Source organism: Trichechus manatus, unplaced genomic scaffold, assembly GCF_000243295.1.
Source record: "Trichechus manatus latirostris isolate Lorelei unplaced genomic scaffold, TriManLat1.0 scaffold00026, whole genome shotgun sequence".
Classification (NCBI taxonomy): Eukaryota; Metazoa; Chordata; class Mammalia; order Sirenia; family Trichechidae; genus Trichechus; species Trichechus manatus.
The window spans coordinates 19,931,472-19,954,787 of NW_004443962.1; the positions used below are offsets into that span (position 1 = coordinate 19,931,472).

Consider the following 23,316-nt stretch of genomic DNA (forward strand, 5'->3'; position numbering starts at 1 on the left):
TCTTGATTGCATGTTTGATCAATTTCAGACTGCAGAAGTTGGTAAAATCTTCAATTTCTTCATCTTTGGCATTTATATATATTTATATATATATACCATGGTATTCAGTTTACTTGTATTTTTAGAATGTTTATATCCGTGTTTGTCTTAGTTACCTAGTGTTACTGTAATGAAAACTACCAAAAAGTGAGTAGATTTAAAGAAGAGAAATTTATTTTCTCAAAGTTCTGGAAGCTAAAAGTCTAAATCAGAGTCAATTCCTTTGATGGGCCTCTCTCCTACTTTACAGTGTCTGCTGGCAATCCTGGGCATTCCTTTGCTTTTAGATGGGTCCTCACATGGTGTCTGTCTTCCCCCTGTGTGTGTCCCTGTGCCTATTCTGCTTTTTTTTATAAGACACCACTTAGAAGTGATTAAGTTTAGGGCCCACCCTACTCTGGTATAACCTCATTAACATAACAAAAAAAAAAAACCCTATTTCCAAACAAGGCCATATTCACAGATACAGGGATTAGGTCTTCCATGTTTCTTTTTTAGAGGATAAAACTCCATCTTTAACAGTGTCCATAAGTGAAACTGATCTAATTTTTTTTTTCTTAATTGGTTTTGTTATCAAGGATATGATGGCTTCATAAAATGAGTTGGTAACTTTCCTGCTTTTTCTATTCTCTGAAACCATTTTTTATAAAGATAAACCTATTCATTGAAGCTTGTTAAATTAATCTATAAAAATCAACTGGGCCTTCTGTCTTATGGTAAGGGAAAGTAGGAGAAGTGCCATGGGGTGAAGGGCTTTCTCTTAATAGTCATGTTAAGTGCTCTTCCTTGTAGGTGTATGGATATTAACCTAAAGCAAAGGGGACTTGAAGCACTTACTGATGAAGATCAAAGACTACAGCCTTCAGTATGGATTACACCTCTACATAAAGAAAACAAAAATCCTCATAACTGGACCAATAAGCAACATCATGATAAACAGAGAAAATACTGAAGTTGTCAAGGATTTCATTTTACTTGAGTTCACGGTCAACACCCATGGAAACAGCAGTCAAGAAATCAAATGATATATTGCATTGGGCAAATCTGCTGCAAAAGACCTCTTCAAAGTGTTAAAAAGCAAAGATGTCACTATGAGGACTAAGGTGCGCCTGACCCAAGCCATGATATTTTCAGTTACCTCATATGCATATGAAAGCTTGACAATGAATAAGGAAGACCGAAGAAGAATTGATGCCTTTGAATTATGGTGTTGGCGAAGAATACTGAATACACCATGGACTACCAGAAGAATGAACAAATCTGTCTTGGAAGAAGTACAGCCAGAATCCTCCTTAGAAGCCAGGATGCAAGATTTCGTCTCACATACTTTGGACATGTTATCAGGAGGGACCAGTCTCTGGAGAAGGACATCATGTTTAGTAGAGAGTCATCAAAAAAGAGGAAGACCCTCAATGTGATGGACTGACACAGTGGCTGCAACAATGGGCTCAAGCATAACAATGATTATGAGGATGGCGCAGGACCGGGCAGGGTTTCGTTCTGTTGTACGTAGGATTGTCATGAATCGAAACTGACTCAAGGGCACCTAACAACAGTATATCAAAAATATTATCAGTTCAACATATAATAAAATGTAAAAATTATTAATGTTTTATATCTTTTTTTGCACTAAGACTTTGAAATCTAGTATATTTTACACTTTCAGCATATCACAATTCAGCCTAGCACATTTCAAGTGCTCAACAGTCACAGGTGGCTAGTGGCTACCCTATTAGACGGCACAGCTTTAGAGCTAAATTTAAGTTTAGGCAATACAGGGGATAGAGCAAAAGACCATAGGGATGCAATAAACAAAGTTCAGATTGTGGGAAAATCTATAGAAAAAACACCTGGTTTCTTTTAAAAAATAACGGAAAGAAATAAAAAAAGATGGTGAGAGAACCTCTAGATTACTAACCAACGGCGATGCAAAGACCTTGTCTGGATGCTGATTCAAACAAACTAACTGTAGAAAAATTATAAGTTGATGGAGGAAATTTGAATGTTGACAAGATATTTGCTTATAGTAGGGGCTTATTCATTTTTAGGGGGAATAATACTATTGTGTTTAAGTTTTTTTAAAAGAGCTCTTACTCCAAGAGATACATATTGAATTAATTAGAAATGAAATTATATGATGTCTGGGATTTGCTTCAAAATAATCCAGTGGTGGGATTCAGGGGAGTGGATAAGAGCATAGAAGGAAAAAAGATTGACCATGAGCTGATAATTGGTTGAAACTAAGAAAATGGTACCAGCTTGCTATTCAATGTTACTATCGAAGAATAGTCTTGTTCACTGACCCCACTGCAAAGGAGATCTAAAGGATGTAAGATTAGATGTTATTACTGTCAATCACGTCTGACCCCAGGAGACATAAAAATGGCCCGAATACCTCCCCCTGCTTTGAAACAGACACCCAATTGTAGGCAATGTCTTCTCCAGGTCCCCTCTGCCACCCGGCAGCACTCCCAGCCAAAAAAAAAAAAAAAATGTTGCCAAGGAGTTGACTCTGACTCATGATGGCCCCATGTGTTTCAGAGTAGAACTGCGCTCCCTAGGGTTTTCAATGGCTGCGATCTTTCAGGAGTAGATCACCAGGCCTTTCGTCCAAAGCACCTCTGGGTGCTTAACCTTTTGTGCCACCCAGAGACTTCAACATCACCCCCACTGCTGAATTTAAAAAAAAGATTGTGGGTCTAAATCTGCTCAGTTGTGTGAAAAAATGAAGAAATTTCAGCTGCTGTCAGGGAAGGAACAAACATTGCAAATCTAGCTTGAGCCAGAGGGTTCCTAGGGGAGAAGCTAGCATGATGGAAGTGGCACTGACCCAATTATGAACTCTCCAAAGGGAAGATAAAACTCAGGGGGATAGAACTAGAACTATTTCTGTTGGTCAGCCCTCCCCATATGCAGCATCTCTTTCCACTGCTAAACTTTGGAGGTTCTGGGTTTGAGCTTATCAAAGCAGGCAACGCTCCTTCTTCTGTATTACCCACACTGCCTAGTTGTCAACAAATTGTGGTTGAGTGAGTAACTATGAAAAAGGAAGGACTATCAGAGGCAATGTGGTATTGTGGAAAGAACACACAGATCTGGGTTGAATTCTCAGACCACATTGTTAGATCTCTCCAAACGTGGAACATTCTTCCTTTAGTAAACTACACATCCTTTCAATTACCAAGTCAACTGTTTTCCCTGTTGTAATACTGTAATAAGTAGATTCACATTCATGAAGACACATGTTCTTATTTTGGTTCCGATAACATGGTGAAGGAGCCCTGGTGGCCAGTGGTTAAGAGCTCGGCTGCTAATCAAAAGGCCAGCAGTTTGAATCCACCAGCCACTCCTTGGAAACCCTATGGGGCAGCTCAGCTCTACTCTGTCCTATTGGGTCACTATGAGTAGGAATCGACTTCATGGCAACAGGTTTGGTTTTTTGGTTGAAAAAGACATTCACACTCTCATACCATGACATTTTGTATTTCCCACTGCCAAAGCAATTACAATGGTACTTTGTTATTAAGTTTTTACCAACCGCCCCCCGCCCCACACACACACACTAAGCATGATTTCAAGAGCAAAAGCCCTGGCATCTTCACCTTTGAATCTCCACCACCTAGCAAATATGAGACATAGTAGTTAGTCAATATTTGTTTGTGGAATGAATGGCTCATGTATCCTATAAATATTATTGAACATTCAAACAGGTCCATAGCATCAGATTGAAATTTCTTCTGTCTTTTTCCTCAAATGAACACTTCAGACTTGGTTTCTTGGCTAGGAACTTCTCACTGACTCACAAATCACACAAGATAACTAGTGAGTTACATGACAGTCACTCAGATCCATAGCCACACCCTTTTTAAAAGTCATCACCAGAATTACTCACCTTACCTGGTGAGACACGGCTGTTAAGTGATTTTTTACTTATAAAATTCAAAGCACACATCCGATGTCATCATTACAAACACTCAACGGAAAGTGCAGCCCAGTCTGAACTCCTTTCGCAAACTCTATTTCCAAAGTGTTGTCTGGAAAATGTTTTGAGTACAAGCAGTGTTAGAAAAGTTCTCTACCCCCATGAGTGTCTTCCTAGACATCAAGATGAAATTACTTCTTTCAAAATTTTTTTTAACAAAATCAGTGACCCATCTCTGAAGGAACACAATCATCAAGAGTCAGCAAGGCTATCTTGCCCGTATAACCCTCAGTGCCTGACCCTTGTCTCCAAGTTCCAGTGAACAAGAAGGTGCAAATAGCCCAGGATCAGGAACCAGATATTCCTGAGATCAAAGTGATTTTAAACAGTTACTTGACGGTTCCAGCTCTGTTTCCTCAAATATAACATGGGAATAATCCTGCCTTTTTTTTTTTTTTTTTAGGATTATAGATTTGTTGAGATCCTTTAAATGAAGGCCACCCACACAGAATCATTGTGAACTGATCAGGCAGCCAGCTGAGGGGCAAACTCAGCTCACCAATTTGGCCTGCATTCCTATTGGTTCGATAATGAATAGCAAAAAGAACTAACAAACATTTTTCTTTATCTAGAGGTATCATCACCCTTTGACTTACCACATTTCCTCACCTCTTAAAGAGCTGAATAGTCCCTGTGATTGGTACATAGTTCAGTATAATTTCTGAGGAAAGGGAAGCTTTCTAACTCTATGTAAAGTATATATAAATTTGGAATCTGTTCCTGGTCTGTAAGTTCACAGAGGGTGGGTGCTCTCTGTGGGGTGTGCTGTCACTGAGCCACACATGTCTAGAGAGTGCCTGACACTTAGTTGGAAGTGGATACATTTTTCTAGACTGGATGGATGAATGAATCCTGGGTATGGAGAGTATTAGGATGGGGAGGATGTTATGACTGAGCACCCCTCCCCTGTGCCAAGACTTGGGGGAAGTCCCTGACCAAGATGTTGGCTCTAATGTGCTGATTGGCTAGACTGAATTCCACAGACTATCCACCTGCTATCTTGCCTGCCGACCTTGGGATTCGTCGGTCTTCGCAGCCTGTGAGCAAGAGCCCTGCTGGAACTGGGGAGAATAAGCAGGTGATGAGGGCAGGAAGGGGTGGTAACCTTCCTTGAATCATGCCTTATTGCATGCTCTGAGCTGCTAACCAAGTCTTGGTGATGTCTCCCTTGAACTATTGTGTACCTATCCCTCTATGAATTATATCATTCATCCACAGAGTAAGTCCAAAGAGCAAGTTTCCCAGCTGAATTTACTGGAAGACAGGTGCCACTGGCAGAGGCAAGGAAGTTGACTTGGAGAACTAGTTTTACTGAAGGAAGATAGAGAATAAATTTAGTGTTTGATATGTTGGATTTGTGATAACAGCTGCATGTTCAAGTGGAAAAGTAAAGTTCAACTGACTTGTCCAGCATGACTGGAAGGGACCTTTTGCAACAAACAATATGAAATTGGAAAGTCTAACCAAAATGAAGCAATGGATAAAAAAAATTTTTTTTAATATACTATGTCATTCTCTTTTCTCTTTTGAAGTATAATTACGGAGAGGTGAGTATATTTGCTTAGTTTGTATTTTTTCAACTGACATTAATGGGAACAATAAGTGGACGTGTGATTGAAATGTTATGTGTTTGTTAAATAAAAATAAATACAGGTAGTCCCCGCCTTAACGACAGGGTTCTGTTCCGAGGACTCCGTGCTAAGTCAGTTCTGATTTAAGTCGAATACCTCTTTTTTTGTTTGTTTGTTTTCATTATGATTGCCTTTTATTATCAAAACCAAACCAATACCCACTGCTGTCAAGTCGATTCCAAGGCTATAAATCTTTATGGAAGCAACTGCCACATCCTCCTCCCGAGCAGTGGCTGGTGGATTCAAACTGCCAACCCTCTGGTTAGCAGCCAAGTGCTTTAACCACTGTATCACCATGGTGCCTCCCTTTTATTATCAGTATCTTCAAAAATCCGCTCTTTGAACATCTGTGAGTGAATATCTGGAATGATAACATCAGTAAATTACATACACACTGCAACACTGTACATATTACTAAGGCTAACACGTACAAAAACAAAGACAGTAGGTCGTAAGTGAGGTTCATCATAACTTGAATACATTGTAAGTCGGGGAGTACCTGAAAATGACTGGGGGAATGATGGAGAATACTGTAACATGTGGGCAAATATTTTTGCTCTTTTTTGGGGAGGGTGATGTGAAAAACTCATATCTATTATATAACTGGATTCTATGAAAGGATTATGACCAACACAGTTGGTGCTGGGAGGGTTCCAAGAAACTATTTTAACTATCTGGAAGGAAAACAGATCCTCAGAGGGGAGACCATCTTCCCACTTATCCGTAATAATTAGAGGAAAAGTTCGCCAGGCCACTGGGCTTGCAGTGTTTAGTCTCTAGGGTTAATCTTGCCTAATTTTTTTCATCAGTCTTGAGGATGTTTGTTGTGTCTCAATTATTGGAGTATCCCTCACCCCCTCACCTTTCGGTATCTCTCCCTTCCTTTCATCCACTCCCTTTTGTCCTTTTTGGATAGCAACTATAAAGCAGTGGTTATGAAATCATTATGAAACTTTCATTTGAAGCAGGGATGATTATGTGGTTTGGGAGGGAAAGGAAAAAGGACTAAATGAAGTGACTCTAAGCTGTTAAGAAAGAGAAGGCCATTAATAGCACCATCTTGATTCTGTTAAGAGGCAAGCTGAAGCCATCCAAAGCAGGCAGGGAACAAGGTGATAATAAGAGAAAATGTGTTTCACAGACAAAGGAGCAGACGGTGAGGGAGAGCTGTTCAGGGAAAGAGGCGACCATTCGGGAGGGTGCAGAGAGGATGCGCTAATCTCTCTGAGCCACACTGGCAGAAACACTGGCTGTTTGAACTCCTTGGCAACTTAGCCTGGACTCAAAGTGGATCATGAGGAACGAGAATAAAAGGAAAGCTCACTCTGAGTTCCTCTTGTCAGAACAGGGAAAAGTGCTTTGAGACCCGCACTAGAAGATGGTAATGGTAGAAAACGGAATCAAATTAAAAAAAAAAAAAAGTGTCAAGTCACTGGGAGTTTGCCTAGCATAAAGTAAGATTAAAGCACCACTGACAAGACATTCAGTAGGTCCTACCACATACTGCTGGGCAATCGCTTCTAACCAGCATTCAGCTGACTAAAATCTGAAGACAATGCCTCGCCTCAACCACTCTGAGGTATGCACTCGTTCACCTGACAAACAGTAATTGAGCTCTCACCTCACTGGCCAGGGATATGCTATTAACGCTGCAAGGCGCAACACGAGCCCTTGTGTCCTCTTGCTAACTGGAGTCGTGAAGTCTGAAAGGATCGTTGGAAAGTGAGGACTGGGAAACCACTGCTGAGCTGGAAGGGCACAGGCCCCTGCGTAAAACAGGGGCAAGCTGCAGGAGAGCCAGAGGGGTTCCTGGAAAGAAGTATGTGTGTATTCAAACCCCTTGTGAGGAAAGACACAAGTGACTGCAACTCTCTTTCCCAGGCCTCATTTTTTTCATCCATAAACTAGATGGTTGAACAAGATGATGCGTATCTTTCCTTCTGGCAGATTGGGTTTTGGGAGTCACCTGGATCATGTGATGGGGTTAGCATAGCATGGCACTCTATTAGTGTGGAAATCTGTTAACAGCTGTACGCACTAGAAACTATAGGTCCTTCTTCTGTATACGTTGATCAGTCTTGAAGAAATTCAGAGACGCTAAAGATGCCAAAGCCTTCCCTCCAGACTCGAAGGCAGAGGTTGCAAACCAGGCCCTCTAGGTTATTTGGCTAGTGTTTTCTAAAAGTTGATGTAGCATTTAAAAATTTTGTGGTTTCATCTGAAAATCCAGATTTTTGGCTTCTCTTGAAAGACTGGAAGATCTGGCAACACTGGCCCGACAGCAATGAGCTCGAGGTGGGTAGCGGCTGTCCCTTCTGGAGACGGCACCTACACTCTAGTTTGAGTCTCCCCCACTCACAATAGGGTGGCCATATAACTTGTCCAAACTATGGCACTTCTGAGATTAAAAAAGGGGGTGCTGTTAGTAGTTACGCCTGGGCCACAGTCATAAACCAGGACTGTCGTGGGCAATCAGGATGGTTACCTAATTCACAATGCTTACACTGGGCTTCCTTCATTCTTCTTTGCCCACTGCTATTTGGGTTATATGGTCATAAACCAGGGAATCTCATGAGAAAGAAGGGAGAGAAAAGGTGTAAAATGAGGAACAGACACCAAGGCTGAAAATAAAGTCAAGAACTGAAGAAAGATTATTAAAATGAATGCCAATTACGGTAAACCTTTAGGTGAAGGCAGAGCCTTGCTGGTGGCTGGCTCGGCATGTAAGTTTGACCCTCCTGGCTCCCTGCCCTACACAGCACTGTCAGTTTTAATAAGCTGTAAGCCCGCAGCTACAAGCGAAACTAATCAAACTGCAGAGAGCAGCCTGTTCCTAATCAGGAAGGCACAGGATAATATTTAACTCTGTGCTTTCTCGGTGAGCTCCAAGCTGCCTGTGCAGAAAAAAATATCCTGGATAAGAGTCGCTCCCATGATCTAGCCTGGACCCTTTAATCGTCTTTGTTTGAAATTTTATTAAAATGCTTTAACTAGAAGAATCTTTTCCCCTTTATTATGTGTTCCTTTATTTTATTCTCAGGGAATGACAAAATATCCCTCCCCTGAGCCATACAGTAAACCTCAGACTCCTATTCATTACCCAAGAGTCCACTTGAGTTGATCACAGTCTCCAAACCCATTCAAAACCATCTAGGGTGTGGTTACAGTCCCAGACTAGGGGGGCTGGGGACATGGGATGTCAACCCATGTTGAGTACCTATGTGTGCCACCATGGCACCATGGGCTGTACATGCCAGGTATTCCCTATTGGGAGTGGGAGCCAGGGCCGAGCTGCAGCAGGGCTCCTGCAACACGCTACACCTCAGAGTCAGAGGCTCTTCTACTCAGATCTTGCTTCTCTTAGCCCCTTCAACCCAGGCGTCCTGAGACACAAGTCTGCGAGAAGCTACTTAGGGCAATGGTCAACAGCTGAGCTTTGATTAGACAGCACTGAAGTGGAATCTGGGAACTGTCTACTCAGCCTTCAGAAGCTCAGTTCTGTCACACAGGGCCATTAATACCTGGACCTCACCGTAAGGTTCCAAGGGACAGTGAGCCACGTATGGAAAGAATCTACTGAGGAGCCTGCCACATTAGCAACACTCCATTGATTGTGGTTATCATTATTTTTATTATCTGCTACAAGGCCTTAAGGCCTTCAATTACATACTTTAAAGGGACAGGCAAGGGAATCTTCATAACATGTGTAACTAAATAACGTCTCTTTTTTGGATTCTGCATTTAGCATAAGTGCTCTTAAACAATGTCCACAGATGGAATCAATGTAGAAAAATGTTATTTTCCAATGAGAAATCTCTAGAAGATTTCTGGCGCCATGGAAATTTAATATTTTGTTTAATAGACTCACTACCATTTATGGAAAGCAATACACAATGAACTTTTTAAATTAAAAATGTTTATTGGCTGTTGCCTTTAATAGATTTATTACATTAAAGGAAAGAAACTTTTTTCAAATGTGTTAACAATAAAAAGACCCAGAAAATCAAACAATGTTGGGCAGAAATTTCAGTGTTTTGGACATAAATAAAAGTTATAAATTTTGTATGGATTCTGGAATATTTATTGATACTCCTCCAACTCAATGGATTTGGCATTGAACAGTAATATGAACATTTGAACATATCCAATCCAGTTACATTTCAAAATAATCCGATCCTTGAGAACAGAAACTTTGTCTTCTGTAAGTACCCCTTGCCATTCATGGAGGAGGGGTTATAGGAATTTCCATGAATTCAAAACTTATGACTACCACTAATAAAAGAGAACCATATAGATGGGCTCCCAACACATAAAAACATAGTAAGTACATAATAATTTAAAGCAATGTTCAGTAATGCCCACTGAAATAAGGAACAGCAAAACATAGTACAAGAATGTAAAACAAATGCATTTCTCCCCCCATAAAAAGAGCATCTTTTCGCTTTTGTGATATTTTTACAAAAACTGTGTGTGCATGTATGTGTATTCTTTACAGAAAACATGAAAAATATAGAAAAGCACAAAGAAAATAAAAATCACCTGACATGCCAACAACACAAATGTCACTCCTATAGCAAGAGCAGAAAAAAACTTGCACATTTGGAGATAATATGGGAGGCCTTCCCAGCCTCAGGATCTGCTGAGGCCAATTTACTACACACTTCAGCATGTACAGGCCAATCTCCTTTTAGGCTCTCAATATCTACTGCTGCCTGATTCCTGGCCCTGCTGCATTCTCCACCAGGCCAACGGCCATCAATAAACACACAGGACAAGTAAGGCTATGATTCTAATCTAAAACAGTTTCTGTTTCCCAAATTGTAGAGCTAGACGGAATCTTAGAAGTTCATTTACCGGTAGTCCTATCCACTATCTCTGTCCCCATTTATCCAGGAGGAAATAGGCAAGGGGAGGCTAAGTGACCTGCCCAGGTGTCACGGCTGAGTAGGACTGAAGGCTGATGCTGTAATTGCCAGGCCAGGGCTCAGTCCAAGTGAACACACTGCGAATGAATCTCCACAAGAGATGGGGCCAGTCACTCCGGGGTTAGACCATTGATGAGGCTGGAGGACAGGCCATGGTGGGTCTGTATGACCAGAGGAAAGCAGCCCAGCAAATGTTCAACTCCTAATAGGCAATTACATCAGCTCTAGGGAGACAAGTCACAATTAACCATGTGGCCAAATGAAGGCATGTGACCTGGGCCAACTGATCAGAGGAGCAATGTATGAGCCCACATTCCAGAGAGATGCAATGCTGGTGAAGTCACAAGAGACGTTTCATTGATTGTCCTGCCACGGCTGGCTGCTTGGAAGACAGAAGTGTCCAAAAGAGCCCTCTGAGAATTTAAGGATCAAAAGAAAACTCAAGACTCAGCCAGATTCCTTCTTGTCAACAGGCATGTGTCCGCAGGGGTCATGCTACTCACGACCAGTCATCCACCTGCAATCTCCAACCCAACTCAGTGGACCCCCAGAATCTCAGCATCTCCACTTCAAGGCCGTCCGCTCGTGTCTAGTGATTTTGTCTTTCATGACTAAACGAATCTTCTATTGACTAAAAGAGAAATGTTAAAGGTCATGCTTCAAATCTTCTGATCAATCCAGGTCATTTAAGCCTGTAGAAGAAATCTCTTGAGCCTTGTGGGGAAGGAGTTTGGTAGGCTACTCCTGACTGGGCACATCTTTTTTCTTTCTCTCTTCTTCCCATGCGTAACACTGGTTCTGGCTTCAGGTTAAGTCAGATGTGTTTGCTAGGTCTCAAAATGCTTGCCTGAGGATGAGCTCTTTCAAGTGGGCCAGTTTGTCACTTTTTAGTGCTTCCCGGATAGAGTGGAAAAATCCAAAGTAATGTTCAAAGTTGTGCATCATAAGCAGGACGCCGGCCAGCAGCTCATTGGTCACCAGCAGATGGTGGACATACGCACGAGTGTGATTCTTACAGCAGTAACAGGGACACCCTCTCACCAACGGGTCAAAGTCCTCCTGGTACCTGAGAAAGGAAGTCACCACGATACTCCATAAAGTGAGGAGTAAGAGGAATCCACAGCCTAGACTGTCTATTCTGCTGCTGCAATAACCAGCGTTTAACAACACTGCTGGCAAACGCTCAGTGCCGGGCACCTGACTAAGTGGCAATGTGGTCCAAAGTTAACAAAGAGCCATGACATAGACGAATCTTGAAAACATTACACCAGACCCAAAAGGACAAATATTGTCTGATTCCACTTCCATGAAATATCTGGAATAGGCAAATGCATCGAGACAGAAAAGTAGATGAGACATTACCAGGGGCTGGGAGGAGGGCAATGCTTAATGGGTAAAAAGTATTGCTTAAAGAGTACAGGCTTTCTGTCTGGGGTGATAAAAACATTTTACAAGTAAATAGTGGTGATGGCTGTACAACACTGTGAATGTAATTAATACTAAATTATATGCTTCAACATGGTTAAAATGGCAAATTTTATGTAACACATGTTTTACCACAACGATAATAATAAAAAGCTACCAAAGTGCACAATAAGCCATGGAGACTCAGGAGCTTTCCTTTGATGGATGTAACCTCCAAGCCTAAGAGGTACACAAGAGCATCAAGGGAGCCACCCAATCGTTCACCAGTACTGAGCGCTGTTAGTCACACTGCAAAGGCACATCATATCAGGGAGTGTCGTCCTGGGCGAATGGCACTGCTCTCCCACTCCTCACCGCAACTAGCACCAGGAGATGTGGTATTACCTTCGATAGCTGCACAGCTGTGTGCACCTTACAAAGCACTTTCACATACTGTTTCGTTTAATCTCCATAAAAACCCTTGGGGATAGGTGTTTTTGTTGTCATTTTACAGATGAAGAAACAAAAGCTACCACAGGGGTGAAGAGTGAAGGCTCTGTAGCTACAATGCCGCCTTCAATTTCTGACTCTTCATCTCACCAGGGCAAGTCACTTAACCCTCTTCCTAGCGTGCACTTTCTCATCTGTGAATCAAGGGTAATAACAGTTTCTACCTCACAGGGTTCTTGCGAGGAGTGAATGAGGTAATGCAGTAAAGGCTTGCTCACTGTGGCACATGCCCACGTCCCAAGCCCACTGCTGTCCAGTCAATTCCGACTCATAGAGACCCTGTAGCACAGAGTAGAAGTGCCCCGTAGGGTTTCCAAGGAACGGCTGGTGGATTCAAACTGCTGACCTTTTGGTTCGCAGCCAAACGTTTAATCACTGCACCACCAGGGCTCCATGCTGCATACACTAAGCACATATATGTGTTACTGTTATCAGCTATTAAAGACAGCTTAAGTGACTTGACCAAGGCCAAACAATCAAAAGCACTGTTAGGATTTCAATTCCAAGTCTCCAAAACTTCAAATGTAGTGCTGACAACAAAAAACTACAATTTCAATTAAAACTATAATGTAAAGGGAAATTTAGTATTAACAATTTTATATTGCCCTAACATTCTAAAAACAGAAATGAATCTCCTCAGCTATTTTTTAAGAAGATAAATGTGGTTGTTGTTGCTGTTGTTAGGTGCAGTTGAGTTGGCTGCAACTCATAGCGACCCTGCGAACAACAGAACATAACACTGCCCGGTCCTGCGCCATCCTCACAAGCGTTGCTATGTTTGAGCCCATTGTTGCTGCCACTGTGTCAGTCTATTCCATTGAGGGTCTTCCTCTTTTTCACTGACCCTCTACTTTACCAAGCAGGATGTCCTTCTCCAGGGACTGATCCCTCCTGATAACATGTCCAAAGTATGTGAGACAAAGCCTCGCCACCCACACTTCCAAGGAACATTCTGGTTGTACTTCTTCAAAGACAGATTTGTTCATTCTTCTGGCAGTCAATATTCTTTGCCAACATCATAATTCAAATGTATCAATGCTTCTTCAGTCTTCCTTATTCATTGTCCAGCTTTTGCATGTATATGAGGTGACTGAAAATACCCGATGGTTGGGGTGAGGTGCACTTTAGCCCTCCAAGTGACATCTTTGCTTTTTAACACTTTAAAGAAGTCTTTTGCAACAAATTTGCCCAGTGCAATATGTCATCTGATTTCTTGACTGCTGCTTCCATGGGTGTCAATTGTAGATCCAAGTAAAATGAAATCCTTGACAACTTCAATATTTCCTCCATTTATCATGATGTTGCTTATTGGTCCAGCTGTGAGGGTTTTTGTTTTCTTTATGTTGAGGTGGAATCCTTACTGAAGGCTATAGTCTTCGATCTTCATCACTAAGTGCTTCAAGTTCTCTTCACTTTTAGCAAGCAAGGTTGTGTCATCTGCATGTTGCAGGTTGTTAAGGAGTTTTCCTCCAATCCTGATGCCACGTTCTTCTTTATACGGCCCAGTTTCTCAGATCATTTGCTCAACACAGAGATAAATAAGTATGGTGAAAGAATACAACCCTGACGCTCACCTTTCCTGAATTTAAACCACGCTGTATCCCTTACTCTGTTTAAACAACTGCCTCTTCATCTACGTAAAGGTTCCACATGAGCATGCTTAAGTGTTCTGGAATTCCCATTTTTCACAATGTTATCCATAATTTGCTATGATCCACATAGTGAATGCCTTTGCATAGTCAATAAAACACAGGTAAACATCCTTCCGGTATTCTCTGCTTTCAGCCAAGATCCATCTGACATCAGCAATGATATCCCTTGTTCCACATCCTCTTCTGAATCCAGCTTGAATTTCTTGCAGTTCCCTGTCAATGTACTGCTGCAACCATTTTTGAATTATCTTCAGCATAATTTTACTTGCACATGATAGAATGATATTGTTCGATAATTTCCGCATTCCATTGCATCACCTTTCCTCGGAATAGGCACATATATGGGTCTCTTCCAGTCAGTTGGCCAGGTAGCTGTCTTCCAAATTTCTTGGCATAGACAAGTGAGTGCTTCCAGTGTTGCATTCATTTGTTGAAACATCTCTATTGGTATTCCATCAATTCCTGGAGTACTGTTTTTCGCCAATGCCTTCAGTGCAGCTTCGACTTCTTCCTTCAGTACCATTGGTTCTTGATCATATGCCACCTCCTGAAATGGCTGAACATTGACTAGTTCTTTTTGGTACAGTGACCGTGTATTCCTTCCATCTTCTTTTGATGCTTCCTGCGTCATTCAATATTTTCCCCATAGAATCCTTCAATATTGTAACTCGAGGCTTGAACTTTTTCTTCAGTTCTTTCAGCTTGAGAAATGTTGAGCGTGTCCTTCCCTTCTGGTTTTCAAACTCCAGATCTTTCCTCATTTCATTATAATACTTTACTTCTTCAGCTGCCCTTTGAAATCTTCTGTTCAGCTCTTTTACTTCATCATTTCTTCCATTCGCTTTAGCTACTCTACATTCAAGAGCAAGTTTCAGAGTTTCTTCTGACATCTATTTTGATCTTTTCTTCTATTCTGTCTTTTTAATGACCTTTTGCTTTATTCATGTATAATGTCCTTGATGTCATCCCACAACACATCTGGTCCTTAGTCATTAGTTCAATATGTCAAATCTATTCTTCAGATGGTCTCTAAAATTCAAGTGGGATATACTCCAGGTTGTACTTTGGCTCTCATGGATTTGTTTTAATTTTCTTCAGCTTCAACTTGAACTTGCATATGAACAGCTGATGGTCTGTTCTGCAGTTGGCACCAGGCCTTGGTCTGACTGGTGATCTTGAGCTTCTCCGTTGTCTTTTCCACATATACAGTCGATTTGATTTCTGTGTATTCCATCTGGCAAGGTCCACATGTCCAGTCGCTGTTTGCGTTGAAAAAAGATATTTCCAATGAATTAAGTTGTTGATCTTACAAAACTCTATCATGTCATCTGCTGTGTCATTTCTATTACCCATGCCATATTTTCCAACCACTGATCCTTCTTGTTTGTTTCCAACTTTCACATTCCAATCACCAATTATTAATGCATTTTGATTGCATGTTTGATCAATTTCAAACTGCAGAATTTGGTAAAAATTTTCAATTTCTTCATTTTTGGCATAGTGGTTGGTGTGTAAATCTGAATAGTAGCTGTATTAACTGGTCATACTTGTATGCATATGGATATTATCCTATCACTGACAGCTTTGTATTTCAGGATAGATCTTGAAGTGTTCTTTTTGAGCATGAATGTGACGTTGTTCGTCTTCAATTTGTCATTCCCAACAGAGTAGACCATATGATTGTCCAATTCAAAATGGCCAATACCAGCCCATTTCAGCTCACTGACACCTACGATAGCGATCTTCAAGCATTGTTTCATTTTTGACAACTTCCAATTTTCCTTGATTCATACTTCATACATTCCATGCTCTGATTATTAATGGATGTTTGGAGCCGTATCTTCTCATTTTTAGTTGTGTCACATCAGCAAATGAAGGTCCCGAGAGCTTTACTCCATTCAAGTCATTAATGTCAACTCTACTTTGAGGAGGCAGGTCTTCTCCAGTCATCTTTTGAGTGCCTTCTAACCTGAGGGGCTCACATTCCGGCACTATATCAGACAATGTTGTGTCACTATTCATAAGGTTTGCACTGGCCAATTTTTTCAGGAGATTGCCAGGTCCTTCTTTCCAGTCTGTCAGTTTGTCGTACTGTGGTGGCTTGCGTGTTGCTGTGATGCTGGAAGCTACATCACCATTATTTCAAATACCAGCAGGGTCACCCATGGTGGACAGGTTTCAGAGGAGCTTCCAGACTAAGACATTTAAAGTATTAGGATGGAGTAAAAGACACCAAACACAATGGATTTGGTATACTCTTTCTGACTGCTTTCCTAAAGCAATAGTTATCTACCCTTAGTTTTCTAGTAAGACAAAATATACAAATTCATTTGCAGAAAAAAAGTTTTTCTGCAACTGAATTTGAGAAGGCTCAAATAATACTCAACTATAAATATTTTACAAAGTCATAAACGGAAAAAGGAACAGTTACATAAACTTTTAAAAAAAGACAGAAATAAGATAGTCAGAAATCAAAATCCAAAGTTAAAAAAAATTCCTTACTTTTTTTCCTTCAGATTAATTTCAAATGATGTCATTTCTTGGGTGCAATCAGTTGTTTTAATTTTCTCTGTTTGATCCAGATATTTTATTTCTTCTTGTGTCCCATTTTGTTGCCATACTAAAGGACAAACCAATAAAAAGTCTTGAATGAAGATCAGATAAGGAGTAGCCATTGGGAGAATTTTATTTTAGTTATTATTTCATGCCCTTTGACCCCATAATTCTATTCCTAAGAATTTACCTAAAGAAATCACAAGAGAAAAGAAAAATAGCAATATGCACCAAGATGGTCACTGACCTGTTATCTATAATATCACAGTAATTTAGAGATCCAACCATGCCTAAGCAAATTATGGTTACAAGCATATGACATATAATCTAATTGTAAAGGAATAATTTTAAAAAGTTGGTGTGTGTGTTTGTGTGTTAGGGAGAGAGAGGGAATAAACGTGTGTGTGTGTTGGGGTTATTCCCATGTCTCAACATAATGCATATGCAAATACATCTGGCTTTGTAACTAATCTATTTGGGATACAGACAAAATAAAATATCACTTTAATTTATATATTCCTGTATATAGACTTTGACCTTCCAGGGAACCCAGATTATCCAGAATTATAAAAGGACTTTTGTTCCCTTGAACTCTTTGCTTTAAAAACTTTCCTAGAATTGCAAAAGAAACACCTGCTACTATACAAAGAGCCCGCTGCCTTGAAAGGGGCAAGTAGGTAAGAGGCATTTCTGGGAACGAGTGGTAACAATCTCAGTGCTGGCCCAAAGAGAATGGGCAGATGGTCCTAGGAATGTAGATTTTGTCAAGGTCAAAGGGAGAAGAGAAGTGACCTGAGCATTGTGTGCAGCACTGTTACTATTTTGCTCCCATGAACTGGCAATGCCAACACGGGAAACCATAACCAGGCTCTTAATGTTAACAAGCTTGGCCCTGAGATTATGGAAAACTTCTGTCACTCGGGGGAATTGCTGCCTATATTAGGTAACTTATTCCTTTGGAATTTTCACTTTCTATTTGGCAAAGGACTTTAATTAATATCTACATGCACTTACAGATGTACAAATATGATTAAAAATAATACTTTTATAAAAATGTTCAAACTATGAGTTTTCTGAATCATGTAAAAAGTAGGCTTTCTCTGGCCATAAAGGGACTCCTCTGTTCTACAGACATCAGTATCAGTTCTCTATAGAGCTCTGTGTATTCCTGGTATTGAATAACTAACAGTTACCTCTGTCCTGACAGAAATAATTCAGTTTCATAAATGAAGTCATGAAAAGTTATAAAGTGTTTATGGCATACTCATTCACATATACTACGTTCCAGTCTGCCTAAAGGACAGCCAAACTGATTGACTTGGTCAACCTGATTTGTTTCCAGAAGTACTCTGATCTACATTAGTGGCTAAGTTACTTTATAAAGCTGTAACATCTTCTGAACTAAATTTTATTAACTTGTGGAAAACGAAGTGAACCTGTAAAGAAGCTCCAGATCCTATTCCACTTTCAGATTGGTGTTGGTAGAGGAAGAGTTTGAGCAACAGCAGGAAGAGGTGGAGGGAAGCACTTCCTGGGAGGAGACGGAAGCCTGGGCACGCAGCACTCTCCCCAGCCCAGACGCCTGTCTCCCAGTTCCTTGGTCACTGCTGGTTATGTGTTAGAATTGGAAACTGATTTTCTTGATTTCTGAATGACTCAACAATAAAACGCAAGTGCTTCAAAGCAACATTAGCAGAGGAAAACAGCTTTCACCTCTCAGTGTGTAAAAAACAAAAATAAATAAAAAATAACACCAGGATCAGAGTGCAGTGAGACTCCCTGTATTTTAATATCATGAGGTTTGCAAAATGCAGACAAGAACTCTTTTTGTAGAAGAACAGACTAACTTTTCCCAAGCAATTCAAAGGTTTTCTTTTCTTACATTTTCATTTCTACTCACTCTAAATGTTCTTTTTCCGGCTAATAAAAGAGGTTTCGTTTTTCTTGGTTCTGCTCACTACAAAATCATTCCCTAATACCTATGAGCTGCACGTACAGTATTAAGTTCCTGGTTTTGTGTGTCAACATGCCAAAGTGTATAGAGAAGAAACAAAGAGATAGGTTTACAATAGGCACATATTTCTGTCTTGTGACTCAAGCCAAAAATTAATAGGGAGCAGAAGAAACGTATGGGTAACAAAGGGATCAGCTTCCAAAGACCTACATGTTTCCTCTGGATTCGGCTGGAAATCAAAGCTGAACGTCAGGGCACACCCCCGCTCTGTCACTTGATAAGGGAAAAAACTCTCAAACAGGTCCACTCCTCTTTCAACGCACTCAAGCACCTCATCCGGCCGGCTAACACCACAGATGAGCCTGTAAGAACAGAGAATGAGGCCAATGGCAAGAATGAAATCAGAGTCTCTCCAACAAACAGGGCACCATGTGCTAATAACGAAAATATCACTCGGTTACAATGGCAGGCAGCGGACAGCAAGGGGTGGTAGACAGAACGCAGGCCTTTGCAGGCTGAGATCTGGGCTCAAATCCTAGCTCTGCTATTTGCCTACTTGCTGTGTTACTTTGGGAAGCCTTTTGACCTCTCTGAGTCTCAGTTTTCTCATTTTAAAACCAAGATCACTAATAGATACCCCACAAAACTGTTGTGAGGAATAATGAGATAATGTTTGAACAAGCACATGGTATAGTTTCTGGCCCCAGAAAAGCTCAGTAAAGGTTACATCCCTCTCCACTCCCATCCCTTCTAAGCAACCTCCCCAGTCGTAGATTGAACCTTATAGCCTATCTATGCACCATATAGATTGTTCGGAGTATAAAGTTGTGGGCTTTATTTCCCTCAAGTACTTCCCATGTTTTAACTGTATTTTTCCTATAATTTTCTTTTAGTAACTGGTTCAAGAAAGACATTTTTATCTACTGTATTCCACACAGGTTCACTTACAAAGCAACTCTTACTCTCAGATTTCCACTCCGGCCACAGGACCTAAGAATCTAGCTGGACTTCTTTATGTGTCTTTGTATTTCCTCTTATTAATAAAAAGTCTGCACTGTAGAACGAGGTGGTGTTTCCAGAGACAATCGATAAGGCATCCTGAAAGCACTGCAAATACTCAAGCAGGTTTTGCCACTAAAACAAGATGCGAGATGCAATAAATCAGGGCTGGCTGCTATTATTTTCTATTTTTGTTTTTCTATCTGTAGCCTCTTTTTATGAACTGGCAGAGGACAGCTTACAGACTGATTCCTAAAAGAAGTTTAAAAAAAAGGCTTATGTAATATTAAACAACCAGACCCTTAAATACATGCCGGTTTTCCTGACTACAGTTTCCTCTGAGTAATGCAATGTTTTAGAACTCCTTTCCAACTGAAGCTGGCATTTCTGTATATGTATATAAAGAAAAAACAACCCTAGCTTTCAAATCCAGTAACAGACATCTGTGAGCACTTAACTCAAAGGAGTCCAGAAAATGACTAGAAATCCTGGTGCTGAATTGTTATCTTTGCCAGAATGAAATAAGCACAGGATGGGGAGCAATGAACACAAGATAGCCAGGTTAAAACTGGAGAGGCAAATGCTGGCTAGAGTACAGAAATGTTCGATACCTTGATCTGGGTGGTGTTTACAAAAGTATATACATGTGTAAAAATTCAATTGTGTAAAAATTCAATTGAGCTGTACATTAGATATATGCACGCGCTTTACTGTAAACTAGACTTCAATTTAAAAAAACCTAAATTGCATATACTATATATGATACAACACCGCTACAGAAAACCAAACCCATTGTTGGTGAGTTGATTTCGGCTCACAGCAACCCTATAAGACAGAATAGAACTGCCGCATAGGGTTTCCAAGGAGCAGCTGGTGGATTTACACTGCCAATCTTTTGGTTAGCAGCCAAGCTCTTAACCACTGCACCACCAGCACTCCACAACACCCCCAGGAGTCTAAAGCTGCACCCCATAATCAAAATTTAATTCTTCTGCAAGAAAAAAGCATGAGTATTCACACCAAGTGTGATACAAGACTTTAGCCTTTTTAAAAAATTTAAAAACTGAGTAGCCTATTAAGACATCAGCCAGATTCAGAAACTTTAAATTTGTAGCTTTATAGATCATACCTTCTTACCAGTACATGGGGAATTCTACAATTTATGGAAACTTAAGACTCAAACCCACTAGTGTTGCCAATACCCTTGGTTTAAAAAACATGGCACCACTCGCTACCTGCCTCAAATCTAAGAACTTCTAAAGGTGGAGCCCCTCTTTGTTCCACCAGGCATCCCACATCTGTCTTCAACTTCCCTAGATGAAGTCAGAGTTCCACACAACTTTAGACTGTATCCAGACACCCTGCTATAATGAATAAAGCACAGTATTTGCATTTGACCAAGAATGAGGGAAAGAGTCCAACACTCACCCTCACTTATAATGAGGATCATATGACATAATTCACACGGCAACTGTCCTCTGGGCTCTATTTTGAAACTAAGAAGAGGAGAGTCTCGATGCCAACTCCCCTCAGTCAGCCAGCCGATTCAGCCCAGAAAGTTCCTCATCAAAAGATGAAAGACCATGCCGAGGTACAGACTGCATAATACATACTCGTCAGCCAGCACCCCTGCCCAGCACCCCGCGTGGCTGGGCCTGCATCTTAACTGAACACTAGCCTTGGTTTGTCCTCCGGGAGCTCCGCAGTGACCGATGACAGCAAGTGTAGTCCTATCTCTGTGGCCATCAGATTCCCCTGAAAGCCATCCAGAAGGAAGCCACCTACAGGCCGCTTGGCTGTCTCTCGTGCTGACCTGAGCCTCTCTTCCATCACGTCTCCACCTTCAATCACTCCAATGATCAAACTTTTCTGAAGGACCTGAGGTAAAGAAGGATGGACTGCTGTTAACCATTTACAGTAACAGAGACCTTTGTCTGAATAAACCTTACATGCAAGTCCAATGGAGAGAGGAGGTCTCAGTGGAGGGGCTGCAGTTGAAGCAGGCTAGGGGCATGCTTCCCTCTCTCCCCCTCCCTGAGAAGCTCTGGACTCAAGAACACAATCTGAAAGCCACTGGAATTGGCAAGGAAAAACATAGGCAATCAACATTCATAGTGATGTTCTAGCTTAGATTAAATTAAACAGACTGAGCAGGTATTACAGGAAGAGGACAAAAGGAACAGTTTTAATTTGTTTAAATGACAATCCAGGTCTGCTTCTGGCTACCCCCAGGTCTGTTAGTTAGGGATAACTTTTGGGACTTAGAAATTGATTGGCTAGGACAAATGGCTATCCACTTAGAAACAAATAAAGACCTTTACTACCCATCATCCTCGGGAATAAATTCCAGGCGAACCTGAGATCTAAATATAAAATAGTTGTACAAGTATTAGAAGAATATATTGAATATTTTTATAATCTTGGGGTAAGGAAGGCCTTCCTAAGCAAACTAAGGCTTACAGGAAAAGACTAACATACTTGAGCACAAAAACATTAAAACTTCTCTGGTGAAATATACCAGCAACGAAGGCAAAGACAACTTAATCTTTGGAGGCACAGATCAACGCATGTGAATGCCCTATACACACATGGAGAATTGCTAAACCTCACCAGTAGGGAAATGCAGATTGGAAACAATGAGATATCATTTTTGCCCATCACAGTGGCAAAGAGTTAAAAGACAGAGAGCAACAGAGTGGAGGTGAAAGTGTCAGGGCAAGGGCCCTCAAATACCCTGACAACTCGGGAGTAAAAATCGGGTCAGCCTCTTGCCAGATCTAGTAGGCAACATTTATCAAAATATCAATGCTTTTCTCTTTAGATCCTAGAACTCCACTTCTAAGAATCACTCCTACAAATATATGCATACACATATGATAGCACAGGACACAGTCAAGCGGCACTAAGTATGTTTACAAAGACGTTTATTTAGGAGAGTGAAAACAGGAAACAACCCAAACACCCATCAACAAAGTAATGGCTTAAATAAGTTATGGCATATTTATAGTACAGCCTCCTATGCAGCTGTTTGGAAAAGCATGTGGTAGATAGAGTAATATATGCATTGACAGGGAAAGAGTTTCAAAATGTTATTTAACTAAACACAAGCAAATTGCTGAGCATGTGATCATATTGTATGTAGTGAAAACTAGACACAGGTATATACGTATATGTATGAATTATGTGTATGTAACTGCAAAAAAAAAGGTTTGCAAGGAAATATACAACTCAACAGCGGCTCTAAGGTAGGAGGGAGGGATGGAGAGGGAGCCTGGCATGCTGTGAAGAGGGACTGTCCCTTCTCAGTTCACACACGAGGGGCACAATCAGATAACTCCTCTGGAGACACCATTCTGGCTGCTGTGTGGAGAATGGTGAAGCACAAGTATGGCTAACGAATGGTGTAGGAAATGATATTAACAACCCAAGAAAACCTGGACTATGACAGTGGCCGGTGGATGAAAAGGAAAGACAGGATCTGAAATACCTTTAGGAGGTAAAATCAACACAACCTGACTGATTAGTTGTCCCAGGATGAAGACCAAGTCTAGAATGACTCTTGGCTCTGTTTTAGAAATCCAAGGAGTTAAGAGCAAAGGGAGAGAGAGAGTCCTAGAAAATCAGCGAGGGTGTGTCAAGGTGATGATTCTGTTTTGGACATTCTGAG

General features: G+C 40.9%; 1 protein-coding gene across 4 annotated transcripts in view; it reads right to left on the reverse strand.

Moving 5' to 3' along the window:
* Window positions 1–5,956: 5,956 nt before the first annotated feature.
* The window catches only part of QTRT2 (queuine tRNA-ribosyltransferase accessory subunit 2), a 35,284-nt gene continuing 17,924 nt past the window's right edge, over window positions 5,957–23,316 (reverse strand). For 2 of the 4 annotated variants that reach the window (XM_023728858.1, XM_004373670.2), the window contains exons 6-9: window positions 21,328–21,527; window positions 18,861–19,012; window positions 16,646–16,763; window positions 9,062–11,643 (exon numbers count right to left, since the gene is read on the reverse strand). In XM_023728858.1, the coding sequence (XP_023584626.1) occupies window positions 11,412–11,643; window positions 16,646–16,763; window positions 18,861–19,012; window positions 21,328–21,527 (702 nt within the window). In that variant the 3' untranslated portion in view covers window positions 9,062–11,411. Of the gene's footprint in view, window positions 6,014–9,061; window positions 11,644–16,645; window positions 16,764–18,860; window positions 19,013–21,327; window positions 21,528–23,316 lie in introns of those variants that run through there. The other 2 variants (XM_023728856.1, XM_023728857.1) reach the window with 2 other exon arrangements.